A 21,749-nucleotide genomic window follows, 5' to 3' on the forward strand; every position below is an offset into this window, starting at 1 on the left:
CAGGCAATAGCTAAAATCGTCTAGATAGGTGACAATTTATCCAGGCAATAGCTAAAATCGTCTAGATAGGTGAATAGTTATCCAGGCAATAGCTATGTAACGGAGCCGCCGTGTTACGCGCGGCTTGCCCGGCCTTCCGCCTGCCGGACAGCTCGGTCAGACCAGGGTTCGGGTGAGGGGAAGGAAGAGATTGCGACACGTTCGGTTTTGTGCTGTAAACTCAATACTAATATATTCTTAAACTAATTATGTACAATGTCTTAGCGACATGGGCTCGGAGCCCTTACAATTTATCAGATCGCGGTCTGGGATTGGTGCGGGCTAGTCGGTAGCGGCTGGCGCGGAAACGTGCTTCCCGTGAAGGACGGTCCGCGGCCCGTGATTGATGCGCGCGTACGGTCGCGGGTCGGTCTCTACCGACGCGGGAACGGAAACTTACTTGCTAAGGCAGGAGGGACGCGAGTATATACAACGAGGGGATATTCGGTGACGGCGCACGCGGTTACGCGGGTCGACGTCGGAGACGCGGTACGCGGGCGCGTGGAGTCGTGGCACGACGTGGTGCACGCGGTCGGCGGGTCAGGACGGCTACGAAGTAGTGAGAGATGTCCGGAGACGCCGTGAAAACGGCGATTTCGGTGCGCCGTTAGAACGGCGGTGTCGGTGCGCCGTGAGAACGGCGGTAGCGGCGAGCCGTGAAAACGGCTTTCGGTGGGCCGTGAAAACGGCCGAGGGGACGGTCGGTGTACCTGGGCCAATGCCCCGGGCACGGTCGGTGCGGGAACCTTCCGAGTCAGCACCTCGGAGATCGGAGAGCGGAATACTTCGAGACGATGCCTCGAAGGTGGGTTGTCGGTTCCGAGTCAGCACCTCGGAGACCTAGGAGTGCTTCCGAGTCAACACCTCGGAGAGCGGGATGGGATAGGAATGATGCCCGGAGCCGGTTTCGCTCGCCTTATATACCCGGCGACGGCCCGGGCTCGATCCGGGGCGCGGTGTGTGGTGCGCGTAGGCTCGCGCGTGGGGCTTTGCGCCGGCGTGGTACGGTTTGCGGTTGCGGCGCTCGCGGTCCCTAGATTTAGGGCGTGTTTCTATGTGACGGGTCGAGGTGCGCGCGGTGTAGCACTTTTGGTGCGACCTAACTGTTATTTGGGGACGGGTAATAATATTACGCTCCAGGTTACGATATATATATATATATATTAGATATAAAAATATATACAGTGACGGGCTGCCCCGTCACAGCTAAAATCGTCTAGATAGGTGAATAGTTATCCAGGCAATAGCTAAAATCGTCTAGATAGGTGAAATGTTATCCAGGTAATAGCTAAAATCGTCTAGATAGGTAAAATGGTATCTCCAACCTTAAATTTGAATGTGAATAGTTTATCTTGTAATTTGGTAGTTTGTGGTCATAAAGTGTACTGTACCAAGTATTATAAGTCCACTGAGCCAAAAGTGCAAACTACTATGGCCGTTTTCCTTTTAGGTTCATTCAGTGAGAAACAAAGACAGAATGACTCTCGTGTCGACTTGTGTCGACTGTAGCTGTGTTCCAGAATTGCTGCCAGCACGCTGCCAGTGCTAAAATTGTATAATATATGTGACGTAAACTATAGATCTTTAGCGCTGGCAGTAAATTTTGGAACACAGCCTGTGTCTCCTAAAAGTAAACGGCCATAGTAGTTTGCACTTTTGGCTCAGTGGATTTATAATACTTGGTATAGTACACTTTATGACCACAAACTACCAAATTACAAGATAAACTATTCACATTCAAATTTAAGGTTGGAGATTCGAGACTTGATAGCTGAAATTTGAGATTGGAGACGAGATGTAATATTTGAGAATCGACTATGAATTTGGGCCTAAATCTCTGTTTACTATTTTCACACAAATTGTCAATTTACCTGATGGTCCGCCAGTCGCTGTGTAACACCAAATCACACAAAATCAATTAACTGCCGAATAGTGTGAGGTTTCGACGAAAAATGGATATCGGCGAACTGTTGTCTTACAAAGTGTGTATCACAGTTTCTTGTGTAATTGTTTTGTTTGTTTTTTGTATTATTACATGTCATTTGTGTTTGCAAATAAAAATACACATAAACAACGAAATTTGTAGCATGACAATTTTACCGTAACCGATGTCTGTGTAGCCTCCGAATACACCGAAAAGACCGACGGCAGGGGAAGAGGACGACGAGGACGAGTGGGAGAGTACGAGGAGGCCGAAGAAAGTGATCAAAACTCCGTACCATGCACGTCAACGTCAGCCGAGAGAAGTCGAGGTGATGTCACCCAGAAATAGCGAACCTCCGACCCCCGTAAGAAACGCTGTACCCACTTCGACTCACGATGTGATAGAACCGCAATTAACGGAAAAGGAGAAGCAAGATATCTTGAAGTACGTAGAAACCGAAGCTCCCGAGGTCGAGGCACTGGATGAGGCAACGCTCAAACGCATGATTCTTCTGTTCGAGAAGAGAGCTCTTAGAAATCAAGAGATGAGAGTTAAGTTTCCAGATCAACCTGAAAAGTATGTGTGTACACGTCAGAAGTTTAATTAAAAAAAAAAATTTGAAAAATGTGCACTATAAGTATTTTTCTGTGTTTGGTTTTACTAATGCAGATTTATGGAATCCGAGGTCGAATTACATGAAACTCTCCAAGAACTTCATATAATAGCAACTAATCCAGATCTGTATCAACTGATGGTAGAACTGGGCGCTGTGCCTTCCTTGCTTGAATTATTGTCTCATGAAAATACAGACATTGCGGTTGGCGTGGTGGATCTCTTGCAAGAATTGACTGACGTCGATATATTACATGAGAGTCAAGAAGGTGCGGACACACTCATAGATGCTTTGTTAGAACAACAGGTTTGTGCTCTTCTAGTACAAAATCTCGAGAGGCTCGATGAAGCGGTGAAAGAAGAAAGTGACGGCGTTTACAATACTCTTGGTAATTTGTTTTGTCAAGTATGATTTGTTATTTTGAGAAAATTTTTGGAGATTAATTTATAAATTCTTTTAGCTATTTTTGAAAATCTATTAGAGTTCAGGCCAGATTTGTGTGCCGATGCTGGGAAACAAGGTTTGATGCAATGGTTGTTACGTCGAATCAAAACAAAAGCACCTTTCGATGCCAACAAACTTTACGCCAGCGAACTTCTATCGATACTTTTGCAACATACGCCAGAAAATAGACTTCTCTTAGGTGACTTAGATGGTATTGACGTTTTGTTACAACAATTAGCTGTATGTATTTTATTTGCACTTAACAAAACATGGTACACTAAGAAGTCGAGTTATTTTGACATTAATTATTTGCAGTATTACAAGAGACACGATCCACAGACCGCAGAGGAACAAGAGATGATGGAAAATTTGTTTAACGTTTTATGTTCAAGTTTAATGGCCACTGTAAATCGCGATAGATTCTTGCGCGGTGAAGGACTTCAACTTATGAATTTGATGTTACGGGAGAAAAAAATGTCACGTAATGGATCTCTCAAGGTGAGTTTATATAATAAATACGTTCACACAAAAGAGAGGGATACAGATTTTAAAATTTATATACTCCTACAAAAATTGTACAACTATTGCAGGTTTTGAATCACGCTATGAATGGTCCAGATGGAAAAGACAATTGCAGCAAATTTGTAGATATTCTTGGGTTACGAACAATATTTCCTTTATTTATGAAAACTCCGACAAAAAATAGGAAAAAAATGCTCACAGCCGAGGAACACGAAGGTATCTGTTAAATGCAAAAATTTTTTTGAAACACATTCAACAATGAATGTATTGTACAGAAACATAACGTAACAACACATTGCAGAACACGTGATTTCAATCATAGCGAGTATGTTGAGAAACTGCAAAGGGCAACAGCGACAAAGACTTCTCAGTAAATTTACAGAAAATGATTACGAGAAGATAGATCGATTAATGGAGTTACATTTTAAATATCTTGAAAAAGTAGAAGAAGTAGAAAGGAATGGAAAGGTACGTGTATATGTGCACGTATAATTTTTTTCCGAATTACAGATCAAGATTTTAAAACTCATTTATGTTTAATCACAAGGACGACGAAGACGAAGAAGAATCCTATTTGAGAAGATTAGATGGCGGTTTATTTATATTACAGTTAGTAGATTATGTACTTTTAGAAGCTTGCACCGGGTGTCCGCCTGCGGTTAAACAGCGAGTTACGAGAATTTTGGCGCAGAGAAGAGCGTCTCTTAAAACAATTCGACATATTATGAGAGGTACGATAAACGGCGATGTGTATCGTAATTGTACATTTTTTTTCGTAAATGTAGTTTTTACCAATTTTCTGTATACTCATTTGTCTCTCTTGTCTTAAAATTAGAATACGCCGGTAATTTGGGAGACGCTGGTGACGCAGAGTGGAAAGAAGCAGAGCAACAACACATCTTGCAATTAATCGATAAGTTTTAACATATACTTTTTACAAACACGTAAAAAAACTTATAAAGTCTGAAAACAATTGTAATAATAAATTTCCTATAGATATCAAATTCTCAAAAAATCTTATTATCTGAGTTATCTCTCTTATTAACTGGGTTCAAATCGAGAAGAGATATCCTACTGCGCGTAGAAGATAAGCGGGCAATATAGTGTTGCATGCCGAATTGGCGAGAGCAGAGAGAAGAATGAGAGCGTCCAGGTCCATTTTACGATCGCTTTTCCACCCCGTAAGCTAGCGCATGTCTGACGTAAATGACTGTTATTTTTTAGTAATAATTTGTGCACTTGTAATTGATTTTCGAAACTTGAATTCGTGCACATTACACAGAATTGAACCGCACGCTGTGGACAAAGCGCGGAATAGAACAATGTCCACGTTTGGACATATCTCACATACCGACATCGCTCGTGGACATGGCTACGTAGTTCCAATGTGCACCACTCGTGTACATGCGCTAGGCTCTCAATCTTCTCTCCGCCCGCATAAACAAGGCCTAAACAAGGCCTTACGCCCGTTTTCACCATCTCCAATTAACTTAATCGGCGATTAAGTATCAGTCGTGATTGGTTCATTCTGCTAAACGATTAATGCGACTGGCAATTCCAACGGAATAATCGGCCGATTAAGTTAATCAAAGATGGTGAAAACGGGCGTTACTGTTCTCAAGTTGAACGCAGATTATTATCCCTTCCACCAGTACTTTAGATGTCAAAATCTTTGCGTTCAATTCGCAGTCTATATAGTGCAAAGTTTATGTGCTAAATGCCGCAGTGTTTTTCGTTCTGCTAGTTTCGCTGAACATTAGAACAGCGGTGGTTTTTTCATTTATTCTTTTTAAACAAAAGTAAAAAATCAAAGCAACTAATATTTGTTGCTAAAAAGTTTCACTAATAAATGCGTAGTAACAATGACAGATGAACAACTAAAAACTTATCAACAGTTGCTGTTAAATAATGTTTTAACACAGGTATGTGTAATCATATACTTATATACATGTTTTTTTTCAGAAAATTATACGTGTAAAAAATATACAATGTAAACTAAGTACATTAGTTTCTGTGCTTAAATTATATATAAATAAAAATTGCTACATTACAGAAGTTAGAACAAAATGAGAAAGAGACCAAGACATGGAGTGACTATAAAAAGAGGCATAAAAAAGTAATTGAAGGGCTCCAAGTATATCCACAATCTCTCTCAGAAAATTGTATGGTACCTATTGGCAAGCTAGCTTTAATGAGAGGAAAATTAACTCATACTAATGAAATTTTAGTGTGTTTGGGAGATAATTATTTTGCAAAGTACAGTGCCTCGCAAGCAATAGCATTATGCAATAGGAGAATAGCAAGTAAAAATATCATATATATCTTTGTTATTTTATATGTTGTGGCACTTATTTTTTATTATTCTTTTTTTTTTTATCAGAGGCAGATGAGATGTTGAAAAGTTTAGAAGTTGAAAGAAACTTGATTGAAGCAAGACAAATTCTTCCATTGGAACATGATATTTTTGGAGAAAGAGACAAAAAAGAAATATTAGAATATGTGGATGAAGATGAACTTGAGAAATGGAGAAGTAAAGAATATATAAAAAAGAATTTATAATAATCTTCACAATTATAGCCATATGAAATTGTGTATATGTATATATTTTTAGTACAACATAAGCAGCATATGAAAGAGTATCGTCAGAAACTTGCAAAAACGAGAGAAAAATCTGACATTCATACTGAGGAAGATCTTGTTAAAAGGCTTGATGAATTGGAGCTGGAGGAAGAGCTGGAAGATGAAATATACAGGTTAAGTGTGAACGAAGTTCTTTTATATACCAAACAGTTACATCTTTACTGTTTGCAATTGTATAATTTTACAGATTGGAAGCTCAACGAAAAAAATTCTATGGTGATGATTTGAACGAGGGTGAAGTTTATAACGAGTCGGAAGAGAGTGCATCTGAGTCTGATGAAAGTACCGAAGAGATGAATGAAGAAGAATCAAAGATATCGAAAGATAGTCAAATAAGCGAATCCGACGTAGATACATCGAATATCGGTTCTAAAGCAACCCAAGATAAAACAATTGATACTATAGAGAATACGCGATCCAATTTCACCGTTAACTCTGATGAAGAAAGGTCGAACGAAGGTTGTTTATCCGAGGCTAAAACTACAGTTAGAGATATCCAAAAGAGAAAAGTGTCATTTGTTGAGCCATTAATCGAAAAAGATGAGACCACAGAAAGAGAAACAATATCTCAGGAATTTTGTTCTGGTACGAAGCAAGATGACATATGCGCTCAAAACTCTACGGATGATATCATTAGGATCACTTTTTCACATTCATCCCATAGTCCAAGTACATCAGCATTGACCAGTGATGAAATACAAAGTCCAGCAGATATTTATAAAATGTTCAATACCCATAAGTCTATTTTGAAAAGATCTCCAAATGATATGGTTTACAATTCCGTTCTTCCTTTAAACGACCACGACAGTACAGACGACGATGAAGACAAGGATGATTCTGCGAAACACTCCGCATACGATGCTGTGAGTAAAACTGAATAAATAAAATAAATCTACATGGTAATGTGAAAAAATGAATAATTTACATATATAAAAATATTTTTTGTAACTTTGCGCAGGTAATCGCGGAAGTCCGAGAAAATCAATTAGCGAGCAGTACCGTGGAGAAAAGAGAAGAAAAGAAAATTGTGAGCAAATTTAAACTCGAGCGTGCCAAAAGAATGAAGTAACATTCGAACGAGTATATTAATTACAGAAAAGCCTTTTTTGTTTACACTGCGTGTACATATATATATAAATAAAAAAGTATACATTTTTACAAGTGCAATTCATTTGAAATGGCATTTTTAATAAAACAAAAAGTTTTTACAATAAAAGTAATACTATATTATAAAGAGATAATATAGCACACAGTCACATGAGTGCTATTTAATTTTTCGTACACGATAGACTTTATGTTTTTATAAACTCGTGAATATATTCCGAATCTCAAATCTCTGGGATAATAAACAACATCTATATGACACACAACATGATAACAGAACATATTCAAGTTATGTTTATTTCCCACAGATAGAATGAATGAATCTGTTTATTTGTAGGACAAGATACAGGAAAAATATTTGGTAATAAATGTAGTCATAGTTACTGTCTAATGCAACGTTAATTCTATGTTGAAAACAATCCACTAGATTACTCTTCGATATTTTTATATAGGTGCTTTTTCGACCAATTTGAACCAGTGGCCGCACTCGCAACGGCGCGGAGGACCTTGATGCAACCACATCCAATTTACGTGTAATGTATCCTCGTCACAAATGCATCCCATCATGCGACTTTCAAATGCACTATAAACTACATTGGGATTCTCCTTTGTGCTGACTGGTCGTCGCTTTATAGTTATGTTATAGGGATCCTAAAAAAAAAAGTACACAGATTATTTTTTTTACCGCGTGTGAAACGCTGTGTACGTCATATGGTCGCTACAAATTATTTGTCTGTCTGTCAAAGACAACAGTTCAGAATGCACAAATCTATAAAAATGATCTTGTTTTGTGCGCAACCATAAGAGACGCACTTTTTCTTTATCTCACTTACGTACTTTATATCTTATCGAGATATTTGTTTTAATTGTTTCAAGATCGTCATTGAAAGAGAGTTTTGCGTATCATAGAGATATGATAAAAAGAAAAAAATATCGCGACACGCAGTAACACACACACACGCACACAAGTTTTACATCATTGACAAATCCTTCCAAAATCGCAAAGAAATGTCGAAATGTGCGAGTGTGTGTGTGTGTGTGCGCGCGCGTGCAAAGCCAAATGTATTATGTATCTAAAATAGAAACATCGATGACTTACTTCGTTGCCAGCTAAACGGGCGAGCATCTCCCTTTTCTCCAAACCGGTGGCATGATCGAGCGGATCGGCGACTGTCAAAAAAGAAACCACACAGAAATGAGATTGAATCTCTCCTTCGCGGAGACCCGTAGCGCGCGCAAAATTAAAAAAAAAAAAAAAAAAACTGAAAAATACTCGACCGTGACGAGAGATCGTCAAATTCGATGCGGGAATAAATTTATTATTACGTAATGTTAGAACTGGCGAAAACGTGTAAAAGCATTTTACTTAAAGCGACAACGTGTTACGTCTCGTGGGACATTTACATTTCTTCTGAGCGCATGTTAAACTGTAAGAAATCGGCCGTCGACATGTGCGTAGAACGGTGCGAGCGCATAACCATGCCATTTTCCAAAGTCCGTAGAGGGTAACCGCACCACTAAACGTATTCCACTCGGCACGGAGAGTCCGGAGTATTCTCGTTGGCTACTCTCATTCACCACGAGTGTGCGACAGATGCGCGCACACTCACAGGGGAGAATCGCCCCGTCTTTCTTCGATTCAAGGTGTGTTCCGCAACGAGACTTTTTTTTTGAGCGAGAAGTCGCGGTGACGGTTTCGAAACAAGCGGGAAACGCGTATCAGAATCGAGATTCGATTTGCGTTCAACCAATCCCGAAAGAGAGAAAATGAATCCGAAGTTTGGTGAATCTCGCTCTGATTGGTCGAATTTTCCGATACGATTCTGATCCAGTTCTGAAGTTTGACGGGTTTTTAAACGAGGATGAAAAAGAGAGACAACAAGGGATCGGACCAATCGAAACGATATACTATTCACGCGTTTGTGCGAGTGCCGCTTTCCTCGGCCTTGAACTTTTTCAAGCGGCTTCTATTCTCGGAGTTTTCTATGTTCTCGGCATTACAGGTGGGGTTACGGGTGGGTTCAGGTGATCGGGTCCTCTCAATTTCGAGATCAATAGCGAACTGTCACTTAGCGGAGGCCCTCCGGGGCTGCTCCGGGTTTACGATTTGGAAACCATTGGAGTCACACGCTCGTTCGAATTCTACATTCGTCGTTTACAATTAAAAACTGAACGTGTGCTGCGAAAGCAAAATTGCTTTTTTCTTAATTGCAACGACAAAAATTTCGACAGTTTTCAAGATGGTTGCGATCGAGAACCTGTTTTTCTTCAATGCCGTCCAGCAACTAGCGAGATGTTTAGCCGCTATCAAACCCACACCGTGGGAGAAGGTGCGTTTTAAATTGTCTCGAGATGATTTTTCAACGCTTTGTCGTTTTCACGCGCGGCTGTCATTTAAAGTTTCAAGCGACACTCCAAGTGTCAAAGTTAATTGTACTCTTCTCTCTCTCTCTCTTTCTTATTGACATTCCGACACATCACGCTGTGACATAATCCGAAGGACGCTTTTTCCCAATCCCTTCCAGAAATTTTAAGTGCTGACGCATGACACAGTTAAAAAATGTCATCATCTCGTAAACCGGATTGTCCGGTTTTGAGCGGAGAATAATTTTTATTAATGTTAACTTTTTGCACACAGGTAGCCAAATTATACAAATTATGTCCGCAAGATTCGGCTCAGGGTGTATTCCGTCTGGATCAGAGAGGACAGGACGCGACCATTGCGTTGGGAATTTATTTTCTAGAATCCGGTTTGCAGCACAGAGATCGGATTTTGCCGTATCTGCTAAGATTGTTGCGCGGTCTTCCAAAGGCGGTCTGGCGGGACGAAATCAAATGTTCGGTTACCGAGAGAGTTCCCGTTGCGGAACGTTTCAGCTTCTGTCTGAACACATTGCTGAGCGACGTGGCGGCCAGATGTGAACCGGCCCGGGAAGAGATTATCTCAACCCAGGTTGAGATACTGGCAATTTTGACCAATCTGATACGCGGATACAAAGATCAGAATAGCAACAGAGGCTTGCAAGCGAAAAGTAAATATTAAAACATGTATATATATTGCGATTTTGCTGTTAGAAATGTTCAAGAATCTCAAATGTGAAGAAAGAACTTTTTAAATAATTGAAATCAAAAGTTACAACTCTTTTCTTTTCTGTGAACAATATGTGAGCAAATAGCTCTGATGACAGATTGTTCCTGATCTCTGGAAATTTTGTTTCAGTATCATTGTGCAAATGTCTGGTTCCGGTGCTGATCGGTCTGGCGAGATCGATGGGTCGTTTCGCGTACATGGATCCGCCGTTGCTCTGTCGAATTTTTCCACGAAAGGAAACTCCTGCGCCAGCAAACTACTCGGAGAGCCGTTCGATGTCGGACAGGAAGCAACACAGCTTTTCGAATTTCAGACCGATTATTCCTCGATCTCTGAGCGGTAACTTTCATTCGTGCATCGACACAACCATATCCGGCTATGACAATTACGATTATCAGTGTGGGAAGAGACCGTCGCTGCAGTCATTTCTGTCGGTGCCGTACGATCCGACGACGTATTTCTTCAGCCGCTACGGCTCGAGCTTCAATCAGTTCACGCAAATGCGCTGCAACGAGAGTCCCGAAAGACGAGCCGGGATGCAGTTCACCGTCGTGCATCTGCAGAGCGTATTGGCTCTGGCGAAAAAGCTCCTCACCAAGGAGATTCTGACGTTTCTGGACGAAGAGGCGCAACAGGTCTACAATTCTGGCCAGGTGCACATTTATCCTTATCGCACGTTCAGCGAGACGATGAATCTGGTGATGGTGGCTCTGTTGCGCGAGCTGCTGCAGCATCAACGTGACTTGCCGGCCCCGTTCACGAAAGACGTGCAGGAGTTCGTCAAAGGCTTGTTTCTCTCGGGACAAACGGAGTTGCAGTCGCGTCAGCACGACGCGAGCGAGCGCGAGGACATCGATACGAATTTTCGTACTGTGAATCGGTTCAAGGTGAACGTGATGGCCAATTCCGCGTGCGTCGATCTTCTCGTCTGGGCGATCGGTGACGAAGCAGGTACACACACACGCGTGTTTGTCAATTCGAATTACGAGCCGATTATAAAAGCGATTTACTAAGATCAGAAAAATCGCGACAGAAAATGATCGGTGGAACAATATTGTTGTAGATCTGTTTTTTTTTTTTTTGGTAAAAAGAGCTTTATTTTTCCAGTATCCGATGAATATGATTTGTCCGCGCTGTGCGCAGATATCAGTTCGATGCTGATTGGCAAGGGTATATTTGTTTTACTCTTGTGTGGTTACGTACACATATTTTTTTCCCCTCGTTAACATACACGCGCTATTGTAATTACAATTATTTAATTATTAACAAGTGACCAGTTTGCTTGGTGCCAAGAATAATTTGCTGACCGCTCCCTCTCTCACACACGTTTTCAATTGACACATTGAATTGGCGTAATAAATCAATCTAAACTCTGATTTTTTGTCGTGAATTTTGTCCGTAGAATATTTTTTTTATAAATTTTGTGTGTATTTAAAAAAATTATATATATGTATATATAAATTTTTTCAATTATACATATACGTATAAATTTTTCTCACAAATTTTTCCTTAATATTTTTCGTAATAATCTAACTCCAATCCGATAATTTTTACAACAATAACGCAACGTGTCGATTATCTTCTTCTGTAAAAAACATGCCGCGCGGTGATTTCAGGTGCGGATAGTTTGTGCGGACGGCTCGTGGAGAAGATCAATTCGAATCACGGTCCTAAACTTGTGCTAGCTCACATGCCGTTGCTGATGGTTTGTCTCGAAGGCTTGGGGAAATTGGCACAGAAATTTCCTAACATAGCCCACAGCACGTCCATTTATTGCTTGCGAGACTTTCTCATCGCTCCGTCGCCTATTCTTCTCAAACTGCACCGACAGCAAAGCGAATGTTCCGTGAAGGAACATCAGTTTAAGGTGCTAGGTAAGCTGGGTTTTTTTTTTTTTTTTGTGTCAATGTTAATTGTACAATATTATTTTTGTAAATTAACTGGAATTGTGTGTACGTACACACGTGTGCGCGTTTGAGCAGTTCAAGGAAAAGAAATAAGCGACACGAAGCAAACGACGTCGTCTGTACAAACGGCGTTTGAGAAGCTTCGCGACGCGGCCATCAGCAATCTCTGCGTCGCTCTAGAAGCCGCGCACTCAGTGAATCCCGACTGCGTCCTAGCGCTTGTTGCCAGTGTTTCGAACAGATTGTACACCGCGGACATATGCGACGGGTATGATTTGACGAAAAAAAAAAAAAAAAAACGTTTTAAACTGGATCGAAAGAACTTGAAGTAAAATTTGTAATTTCCAATTTTTGTGATTGAAGCGAAAGCGATGAAAGACTGAAGAACGAGGTGATCTCAAAGAACATTGTGATCATGTTGGGCCACGTGGCCGTGGCGTTGAAGGACATCCCGAAGACAATGAGCACAATCTTTCCGTTCTTTCAGCAGATCTTTTGTCGCACCCCCAGCGATCTTGACTTCCTCATAGTGGATCAATTGGGTTGCATGATTATTGCCAAATGCGAACCAAAGGTCAGTGTGCGGGACTCGTAATATTATTAATAATATTATTAATAAAAGCTCCTTTTTTTTTTTTAAAGAAACTGTGTACGTATTTATAACCGCACGTATAATTTATTTACCAATTGTATATATTTATTTATTTTTTTTTTTTAAGATTTACGAAGGTATAATGCAGATGTTCTCCATGTCTTTGGGCTCGAGCACGGCGACATATGCCGCGAACGACGATCGCAAACAGTACTGTCACGTTTCTAAGGCGGTTACTAACGCGCTGGCGAACATAGCGGCAAACTTGCACGGCGAATCGGAATTAAACGACCTGCTGTTACACCTTCTGGAACTTTTCGTGCAGTTGGGGCTCGAAGGTAAACGCGCGAGCGACAAAATGCCGAACAGCATTGCTGCGACGGTAAGATCGCTTGAATATATTCTTATTGCAAAAGCACGCGAAAAACCATTGTAAATAAAATTTTATTTCACATAATATTCAGAAAGCAGCTAGCAGCGCCGGAAACTTGGGCGTGCTCATTCCCGTGATCGCGATATTGGTTCGACGTTTACCGCCAATCAGACATCCGCAGAAACGACTGCTGAAACTCTTCAAAGACTTCTGGTTGTACTGCGTCATAATGGGATTTGCCGCTGATCATCCCTCACGCTTGTGGCCGTCCGAATGGTACGAGGGGGTTAGAGAAATCGCGGTCAAATCACCCTATCTTATTTCGCAGACCAGCGCCCGTCTCGAGATGCGAGAGCTGCAGTACACGTCGGCAGTGCGAAACGACAGCGTCTCGTTGAACGAGCTCCAAGAGCTACGGAGTCAAGTGCTGAAGATAAGCACCCGGTGTGATTTACTTAACAATTTTTTTTTTTTTTTTCTGAAATTACGACACATGATCTTTCAAATTTCAAATCCGATTAATAACATTTGTTTTTTCCATGCGATTTTCTTCCAGTACAAATGACATATCAGCGTACGTAACTAAACTGCAGTTCGCGCAGTGCACGTACTTATTATCCGTTTACTGGTCGGAAACTTTGCGCGTGGCCAACAGTCCTGAACCGAGTCTGCAGCCGATAATGGAGTATCTCTGCGACACCGATTTGCAAAAGGACAAGAGCGGCATGTGGCAGTGCATATGCTGCGTGGCGGATTCGGTTTTCGCTAAGTTCAAGGACGTGATGCAGCGTAAACCGAAAGACGAGCGACGTGAAAAGGAACTCGAGAATCACGCGCAATTTCTTTTGGTGCACTTCAATCACGTGCACAAACAGATCAGACGAGTGGCGGACAAATATCTAAGTGCTTTGGTGGATGCTTTCCCGCATCTGTTGTGGAACTGTAAAGTTTTATGGAGCATGTTGGATATATTGCAGGTACTTGTTGTCTCATCGCGTGTCTGATAAACGCGTATAAAATCTAACTTTTTGTTTTCATACGTGATCTTTTTCAGATTTTATCGTATTCGTTGCAACTTGACCCGAACGAGGAAACTCCAAGTCTAAGAATACCTAGCACACCGTATAGCATCGAGTTGATGAACACTATTGAGGCAAGAGAGGTGTGTGTGTGTGTGATATCATTTATTATCATGCGCAAAAAATATTTGATGAAATATATTCTCTCTCTACAAGTATGTACGTGTCTTTTAGATTATCGTGAAGGATTTTACCGCGAGATGCAAAGGTATAGTGCAGGAGGCTATGAAGTGGGCTCCGCAGGCCACTAGATCGCACTTGCAAGAATACATCAATCAGATACCGTCATCCGGCATGCGGCATTATTCCGGTTTGTCTCTCGCCATTGATTCAGTCCTCGAATTCGTGGACACCACAATTCCCACGGTAGTTCCGACAAATGTGCGTATCAATCGTTGATGGCGATTGTTCTTTCGCGTATTTATCGCAACACCCGGGTCATAACGTTTCACTTAAAACAATATTTTACAGACAAATTCGTTGGATAGAAGACCACGTGGTCCGAAAGGCGCGAGTTCATGGCTACTCTCGATGATGTCCACGAGATCGTGGCACGCGGGCGAGGTTGCCGGCATGCTTGCTCTCGCGCGTACCGAGTCACCGACGTCGGAAATGACTCTGGATGAGTGCAGAGACAAAGTCGTCGACAGACTGATCGCGGCGGTACGTCGCGCCTGTCAGGAACGCGACGATATCGCTTATCGCGGCGCTCTGTGGCGAGTTACAGCTCTTTTAATATCTATGTCTGGTAAATTTAATGTCTTCAATCAATCACATCGCGCATAACTATTCTCGGATAAAGTAAATTTGTTTGTTCGCATTTTTTTTTCAGGAATAAACAGACGATTGTTGCATACAGTTGCGTGCTCGCAAATAGAACTTTTTACGACCGCGGCCATGACGACGGCAGTCGAATGCTGGCAGTGGATCCTGACCGTGCGTCCTGATCTGAAGTTGCGATTTCTGCAAGAGATGTTGCTCGCCTGGCAGTACACCGTCGACAAAAGAATGGGACTGTTCACGCCCAACGAAGAGGAAGTCAGTCCACTCGCGGTCTACGAAGGCTGCAAACTCGGACCGAATCCACCGCACGTGAAGCCGCACGATATCTGGGTGACTTTTATAGTAGAGCTTGTCGAGACGGCCAAATACTGCTGTCAGGAGACGGTCGATATGATCGCCATGCTGCTACATCGCTCGTTGTCGATGAACGTTGGCTCGTCTGGCGAAGAACCTGGCATTAACCGACACGTTGCCGCCGTGGGCGTGCGTTTCAAACTTCTCTCGTGCGGTCTGGTGCTACTACAAGGTGACGTTTTACCGAGGTAAGTTTGCATTTTCTCTTTTTGTCACAACAGAATGGCAAACCGTGATATAAAATTCGGATATTCAACTATTCCAGCAGGACTTTGAGCAAAAATGTCCTGCGAGAACGCATCTATTCTAACTGCTTGGATTACTTCTGTCGAGAACGTCAATTGCCGACTCAAGAGATCGATCAGCTTAGCGAAGACGTAGTTACATTGATTCGCTTCTGGCAGGCAAGTACCATTGTATAAATTAAAATGAAGCCCCCCCCCCCCTCCGTGTGAGAATTTTATTTTCTATTATATAAAATTTTCATCTCTCTCTCTCTCCCTCTTTTATGAGATATCGGAAAACAAGTTTTTTTTTTTTTATTCAATGGAGGTAAATTCTACAGGTGATGCATAGTGATAAAAAATACTTAATGATGACGGGAGTCGATAACGAATTTGAGATAGTGCCATCTCAAACCAGCACGACCGCGATGATCGTTCCAAGCGAGACAATCAGTTCTTTAGCTCCCACACCAAACGACTTCTCCAAGTCGTCCAGCAACGTGTGGATAAACACCATGCCGATGTCGACTAGTAGCAATACATTGGGCAAGCGCAGCAATCGCAGCAAGCGAGTTGTGAACGCCAACATTCTCGTGAAAGATTACATCAAGAAGCGAAATTTAATTCTTGAGTTGTTAGCGGTTGAAATTGAGATGTTGTTGGTGAGTTTTCGATAAATAGATCACAAATGGATAAAATTTTCCACCGTTTACCGAGACAATTCATTTTTAAATAATAAAAATGTTTTTTTTTTTTTATCAAGGTCTGGCGAAATCCTAGCGCAAAAGCGGAACTTGCAGTGCAAGGAGAAGGGAGTATCGCAGATTGGCGTGCCAAAGGGATGAACGATCGTTGGCGCGAGTATACACGTCTCGCGTGGGAAATCAGTCCAATCTTGGCAATATTCTTGCCGGTACGATTAAAGAATCACGAAGTCATCATCAAGGAGATCTGCGGTTTGGTGCGTCTTAAACCCGTGCCGGTCATGCACGTGTCGGAAGCACTACAGTATCTTGTCACGACAGACACGCTACTCAACGATGTACCTGAAGTAAGATCGCTTTTTAAGTAACTTTTTTTAATATTGACTTGTTACATCAGATATATGCGATTATAAAATATTAATTTTGTTTCAGTTAGTTTATATGTTAACATGGGCAAGAGTGTCTCCGATTCAAGCACTGGCGTACTTCTCGCGACAATTCCCGCATCATCCAATCTCGGCGCAATACGCGGTACAAGTGCTGGATAGTTATCCAGCCGAAGCTGTGCTCTGCTACATACCTCAGTTAGTGCAGGCAGTTCGTCACGATGCAATGGGCTACGTAATCGAATTTATCAAAAAGATCGCCAAACGATCACAGGTAACAAAACTTGTGAATAAAAACTTAAACTGAAGATAAACACTGTAAAATAACGAAGAAAAGATCATAATCAAACTTTTGGCTTTAATTCGTTCCAAGGTCGTGGCCCATCAGCTAATCTGGAACATGCACACCAACATGTACATGGACGAAGACAAGCAGATGAAAGATCTGGTGTTGTACGACGTTCTAGATTCGTTGACGAAAAACATATTGAACACGTTGTCCGGACCTGCAAAACAATTCTACGAAAGAGAATTCGATTTCTTCGAGAAGATTACCAGTATCTCGGGCGAAATTCGACCGTATCCAAAGGGACCAGAACGCAAAGCCGCGTGTCTAGAAGCTCTGGCTAAGGTCAAAGTACAACCTGGTTGCTATCTACCGTCGAATCCTGAAGCAATGGTTCTTGATATTGATTACAAAAGTGGTACTCCGATGCAGAGGTAATGATTGAGAAATCTGACTAAAAACGTTTAATTTTTTGTTTTGTAATAAATTACACTCTATTATACGTATTTTGTTTTACGTAGCGCTGCCAAGGCGCCGTTTTTAGCGCGTTTCAAAGTGCAAAGATACGGTATCAACGAGCTCGAGAACATCGCATTAGCGGTTTCGACCAGCGGGAAAATTGAAACCAAAAAAGAATCGGAAGAACAGACAGTGTGGCAAGCCGCCATCTTTAAAGTAGGCGACGACGTCAGACAGGATATGCTGGCCCTGCAAGTAATTAGTATTTTTAAGAACGTCTTCCAGAAAGTTGGGCTGAATCTCTTCCTGTTTCCCTACAGAGTGGTTGCTACAGCTCCTGGGGTAAGAAAACTGTCGGTTGTCTGTTGTAAACGCGCGTACTTTTCGAGATACAAATGTTCGTTATTTCTATTATATTCATGTTTTCAGTGTGGTGTGATAGAATGTGTGCCGAACGCGACGTCGAGAGACCAGCTTGGTCGTACGACAGACAGCGACATGTATCAATACTTCATTACGCAACACGGTGATGACACAACCAAGGAGTTTCAGAACGTCCGTCGTAATTTTGTCAAGTCGATGGCGGCGTACAGCGTGATCACGTATCTCCTGCAGATCAAAGACCGTCACAACGGTAATATCATGATAGACACTCAAGGTCACATTATACATATCGACTTCGGCTTCATGTTCGAGAGCTCGCCCGGCGGGAATCTGGGTTTCGAGCCCGACATCAAGCTCACCGATGAAATGGTGCTGGTGATGGGCGGCAAGATGGAGGCCGCACCGTTCCGCTGGTTTATGGAACTGTGCGTGCAAGCTTTCCTCGCAGTCAGGTAAGCAAATGATCGTGATTCATAAATCGACATTTCAACAAATATATATAGTTCTTTTTTATTAATAATTGCACTAACGTATCAATTGAAATGTTTCGGATAGACCTTATCAAGAAGCTATCATCTCCCTCGTCTCTCTCATGCTCGACACAGGATTACCGTGTTTCCGTGGGCAGACCATTAAACTTTTGCGCAGTCGGTTTGTGCCTACCGCCACTGATCGGGAAGCAGCGACTTTTATGATGAACGTAATACGTAGTAGCTACCTCAACTTCCGTACAAAAACTTACGACATGATACAGTATTATCAGAATCAAATCCCCTATTGAATTGTTAAAACCAGAAAGTTTACATATTTACACACACATACACACACACACACTCCTATTTGTCCTCCTTTCCTCGTCTCTTTCCTTTTCCTCTCCTCTTACCCTTCTTGTCATTGTCGGCGATGCTTCGTGCTCGCTACAACTGTTGTTATAGGTAGACTAGGATGTTGCATTATTAGAAAAAATGTAATTGTTGACTTTGTGAAACTATGTACAAATGTATCGGTGTCAAGATTATTTTTTTAGTTTCACGAGTTTCTCTCGCGAAAAAAATGTCTTTGCTCTTTCATGTATGGTATATGTGTAATAATTTTATACATGTGTGTATATATATATATATATATATTTATGTATATATGAAATAGTCTATACACATGTGGTATACACGTCTGCCTTACGCAGCACGTCTGCATATGAATTTACATTCCTGTCTATGAATAATGAATACACTCTGTTAAATGGTTAAAGATTAAATAATATATATTACTTCAACCGTGACTTTTCTGAATGATATCTCACATGTTGCATTTTAATATTTTACCCAGCAAATATATTAAATACTTAATTTTTCAGAACGCAATAAGCAGTGGTGCGGTAGAACAAGCAATTTAATTCATTTTCTATATACATACGGTTATTATATAAATCGAAGCAACACCTATCACTGATTATCTATTACAGATGTGTTACATTATATAATATAATTTAAATTTAATTTCTATGCAGCAACACATTTTATATCTGAACTGACTCAACCATCCCAATTATAAGGTTTCGCTGGAGTAATTTCCTTTCCTTCAAGTTTTGCGCTCCTAAATATTAAAGAAAAGCAATGTTCTATACAACAAAAACTTTGCACTTATATAGTTTGAAGATTTTATATATAATATTTAACTTCATTTCTTCATATGTAAATTACTTTAAACAAAGATACAAAAAAATAAATATATGAATTATTTGTATACAGTCTCTTGCATTTTGATAATTTACACTCACTCTGCGCCAATTTGTTTTGATCCGCTAATTATAAGTGGCGGTTGAACTTCTCTTCTTGCATCTCTTTCGAAGTAATAAATCTCTGAAGTTTTGTGATAAGGACCTCCAGGTATATCTGGCGGAGGTTGAGTGCGTGCAGCTTGTTCATTAGGAAATCTGATTGCTTGTATGATCTTCCTCTACGTAATAACACATAATAAGTCTTAATAAAACAACAAAAAAATTAACGAAAACTGCCATCAAACTGTTTGTAACAAGTTTTGTGATTATATAATTTAGACTCTCAAAAATTTGTTTTTGCGTTAAACAAAAACACAATAAATACATTTAGCAAGGTATCGTCATAATATAATAAATAAAATAAAGATACTGTCATAATACGTAAATAAAAAATAAAAATTATATAATTATATATAACTATAACTTACACCTCGACCGAGATCTCGAAGAAAATTGATTAACGGTGTAACACTTCGGCGTTCTGGACCCGGCATGGTTTTGACTCTATGTAAAGCTGTGATTCTGTTTATCAAATTTTACTCAAACACGAACTGAATACGACATGTTATACGGATTTGACAGGTTATACGGAATTACCATACAGCGTCTTTAAACAGAGTTCATTGAGAGAAAAGAATCGGTTCACACGTAGCAACCACGTAGAAAAAGAAAAGCGACAGAGATCAGAAGAATGGCGTATGGACTAGCTTAAATGGTCCAATGAGCCACAACTGCACCAAACCAACCACCGACAAAGTAGAGATAGCGTTGAGCGCGGGATTGGCGGGATATTCTCTAACAGCCAATAGCGGTAAAGTGGTAGACAAGACGTGGACATTCTGCAGTTGCCATTGTGCATCACCAAAAAGAAGCCTGAGAGCGACCAGGTCCATAAGAAAATGTGTAATCACTTTTTCGCCCCGTAAACTAGCGCATGTTCACGGGTGGTACATATTGGAACTACGCAGCCAGTCCACGAGCGACATGTCGGTGCTCTATGTCCACTGCGTGCGGTTCTATTCTGTGCTATGTGCACGCGTCCAAATGGTCACCTTCTTCAGGCGTGTGAGTATATTCGCGAGCGTGGATTTGATTTCTTTTGAAATTTAAAATGATCGGTCTCGCGATGAAAAGATACGAAAGGAGAACAGAAAAGGATTAAAAAAAAAACATTGCAACTTTCCACACAACATAAATGTGATATACAAGAAAAGATGTGACAGTCAAGAAAGTAATATTATTTTAGCGAGCAGCATCAGAATTCGTGGAGTGTATCATCTCCTTTTACATCATCATTTGCTGCTTTTTGCTTTATAAATTTTATTTTATTTTNTCAAAAACTACATATATACGTATAAATACAAATTACACAAAGGTGTTTTGCCGGTACACAAATATATACGTCTGAAAAGTTGCAATTCCAAAAAGGATATCTATTACTCTGNTTTATTACAATTCTTTATCAGTGTGTTTTCAATTTTCAAGTTTCATTTTACAATTTTTTATACATTATAATAGAATACAATTCTATTACACATTTATTACATATAACATACAATATAATACAATAAAATACAATATTATACAATATAAAATAAATAGTTATNTATATAATCCTANNTACCTACCTACCTANCTATCTTAGACATCTGACATATCTTAAACGTTACTAGCGTTATTAATTAGGATTAAGGCTGCGTAACAGCCTTGATCCTAATTTTACATTTTGATTTCTCCCTACTTATCCGGTCTAATATATTTCCTAACATATTTCTTACCTACCCGGCCTAATTTATTTTCTACAAGCGCTTGTAGATACGCATCCCTACCTACACAGATACCTATTTACCTACCTACTTTGGAAAGTTTTAAAATCTATCAAATATTTTACGCGAGGGACAGTTGTTTTAAAATGAAAAAGTATTATTTTAAATTTATTTTACTTTCGCGACCGAGTTTTTATATTTTATTTGATTTAAAGAAAGTATGTACCCATCCGATAAAGCCTACCATGTATTTATAGATGAGATAGAATATGAAAAAAGTAAAAATATATATTTAAAT

The 21,749-nt window shown here is 40.5% G+C and overlaps 5 protein-coding genes across 6 annotated transcripts; 3 read left to right on the plus strand and 2 right to left on the minus strand.

Moving 5' to 3' along the window:
* Positions 1-1,701: 1,701 nt before the first annotated feature.
* On the plus strand, positions 1,702-4,525 carry LOC109857666 (beta-catenin-like protein 1). The gene is made up of 10 exons (XM_020434209.1): positions 1,702-1,721; positions 1,788-2,021; positions 2,160-2,539; positions 2,633-2,964; positions 3,037-3,260; positions 3,336-3,518; positions 3,611-3,758; positions 3,844-4,010; positions 4,090-4,273; positions 4,378-4,525. The coding sequence occupies exons 2-10, from the start codon at positions 1,992-1,994 to the stop codon at positions 4,464-4,466; spliced, it is 1,737 nt and encodes a 578-aa protein (XP_020289798.1). The 5' UTR covers positions 1,702-1,721; positions 1,788-1,991; the 3' UTR covers positions 4,467-4,525.
* A 702-nt stretch (positions 4,526-5,227) lies between these two features.
* On the plus strand, positions 5,228-7,339 carry LOC109857637 (unconventional prefoldin RPB5 interactor-like protein). The gene is made up of 6 exons (XM_020434145.1): positions 5,228-5,464; positions 5,596-5,845; positions 5,923-6,072; positions 6,154-6,295; positions 6,370-7,045; positions 7,141-7,339. Exons 1-6 carry the CDS (start codon positions 5,405-5,407, stop codon positions 7,249-7,251), a joined length of 1,389 nt encoding a protein of 462 aa, XP_020289734.1. The 5' UTR covers positions 5,228-5,404; the 3' UTR covers positions 7,252-7,339.
* Positions 7,340-7,554: 215 nt separating this feature from the next.
* LOC109857638 (cytochrome c oxidase subunit 5B, mitochondrial-like) lies at positions 7,555-8,889 on the minus strand. Its single transcript, XM_020434146.1, has 3 exons — positions 8,691-8,889; positions 8,386-8,456; positions 7,555-7,937 (listed from the first exon to the last, which is right to left on the minus strand). The coding sequence occupies exons 1-3, from the start codon at positions 8,770-8,772 to the stop codon at positions 7,731-7,733; spliced, it is 360 nt and encodes a 119-aa protein (XP_020289735.1). The 5' UTR covers positions 8,773-8,889; the 3' UTR covers positions 7,555-7,730.
* A 383-nt stretch (positions 8,890-9,272) lies between these two features.
* Positions 9,273-19,181, plus strand: LOC109857636 (phosphatidylinositol 4-kinase alpha). Of its 2 annotated transcripts, none has more exons than XM_020434143.1 (21): positions 9,273-9,616; positions 9,925-10,318; positions 10,507-11,328; positions 11,994-12,251; positions 12,360-12,552; positions 12,648-12,858; positions 13,004-13,258; positions 13,341-13,693; positions 13,806-14,226; positions 14,304-14,411; positions 14,503-14,709; positions 14,800-15,076; positions 15,161-15,653; positions 15,731-15,869; positions 16,031-16,351; positions 16,453-16,740; positions 16,826-17,053; positions 17,153-17,499; positions 17,587-17,866; positions 17,954-18,360; positions 18,464-19,181. In XM_020434143.1, exons 1-21 carry the CDS (start codon positions 9,527-9,529, stop codon positions 18,687-18,689), a joined length of 6,318 nt encoding a protein of 2,105 aa, XP_020289732.1. In that variant the 5' UTR covers positions 9,273-9,526; the 3' UTR covers positions 18,690-19,181. The 2 variants fall into 2 exon arrangements, with proteins under 2 accessions (XP_020289732.1, XP_020289733.1); XM_020434144.1 differs by having other exon boundaries at positions 15,734-15,869.
* A 97-nt stretch (positions 19,182-19,278) lies between these two features.
* On the minus strand, positions 19,279-20,312 carry LOC109857639 (NADH dehydrogenase [ubiquinone] 1 alpha subcomplex subunit 7-like). Its single transcript, XM_020434147.1, has 3 exons — positions 20,114-20,312; positions 19,686-19,864; positions 19,279-19,501 (listed from the first exon to the last, which is right to left on the minus strand). The coding sequence occupies exons 1-3, from the start codon at positions 20,177-20,179 to the stop codon at positions 19,441-19,443; spliced, it is 306 nt and encodes a 101-aa protein (XP_020289736.1). The 5' UTR covers positions 20,180-20,312; the 3' UTR covers positions 19,279-19,440.
* Positions 20,313-21,749: the final 1,437 nt, after the last annotated feature.

Source organism: Pseudomyrmex gracilis, unplaced genomic scaffold (genome assembly GCF_002006095.1).
Source record: "Pseudomyrmex gracilis isolate BER0280 unplaced genomic scaffold, ASM200609v1 scaffold_168, whole genome shotgun sequence".
Classification (NCBI taxonomy): domain Eukaryota; kingdom Metazoa; phylum Arthropoda; class Insecta; order Hymenoptera; family Formicidae; genus Pseudomyrmex; species Pseudomyrmex gracilis.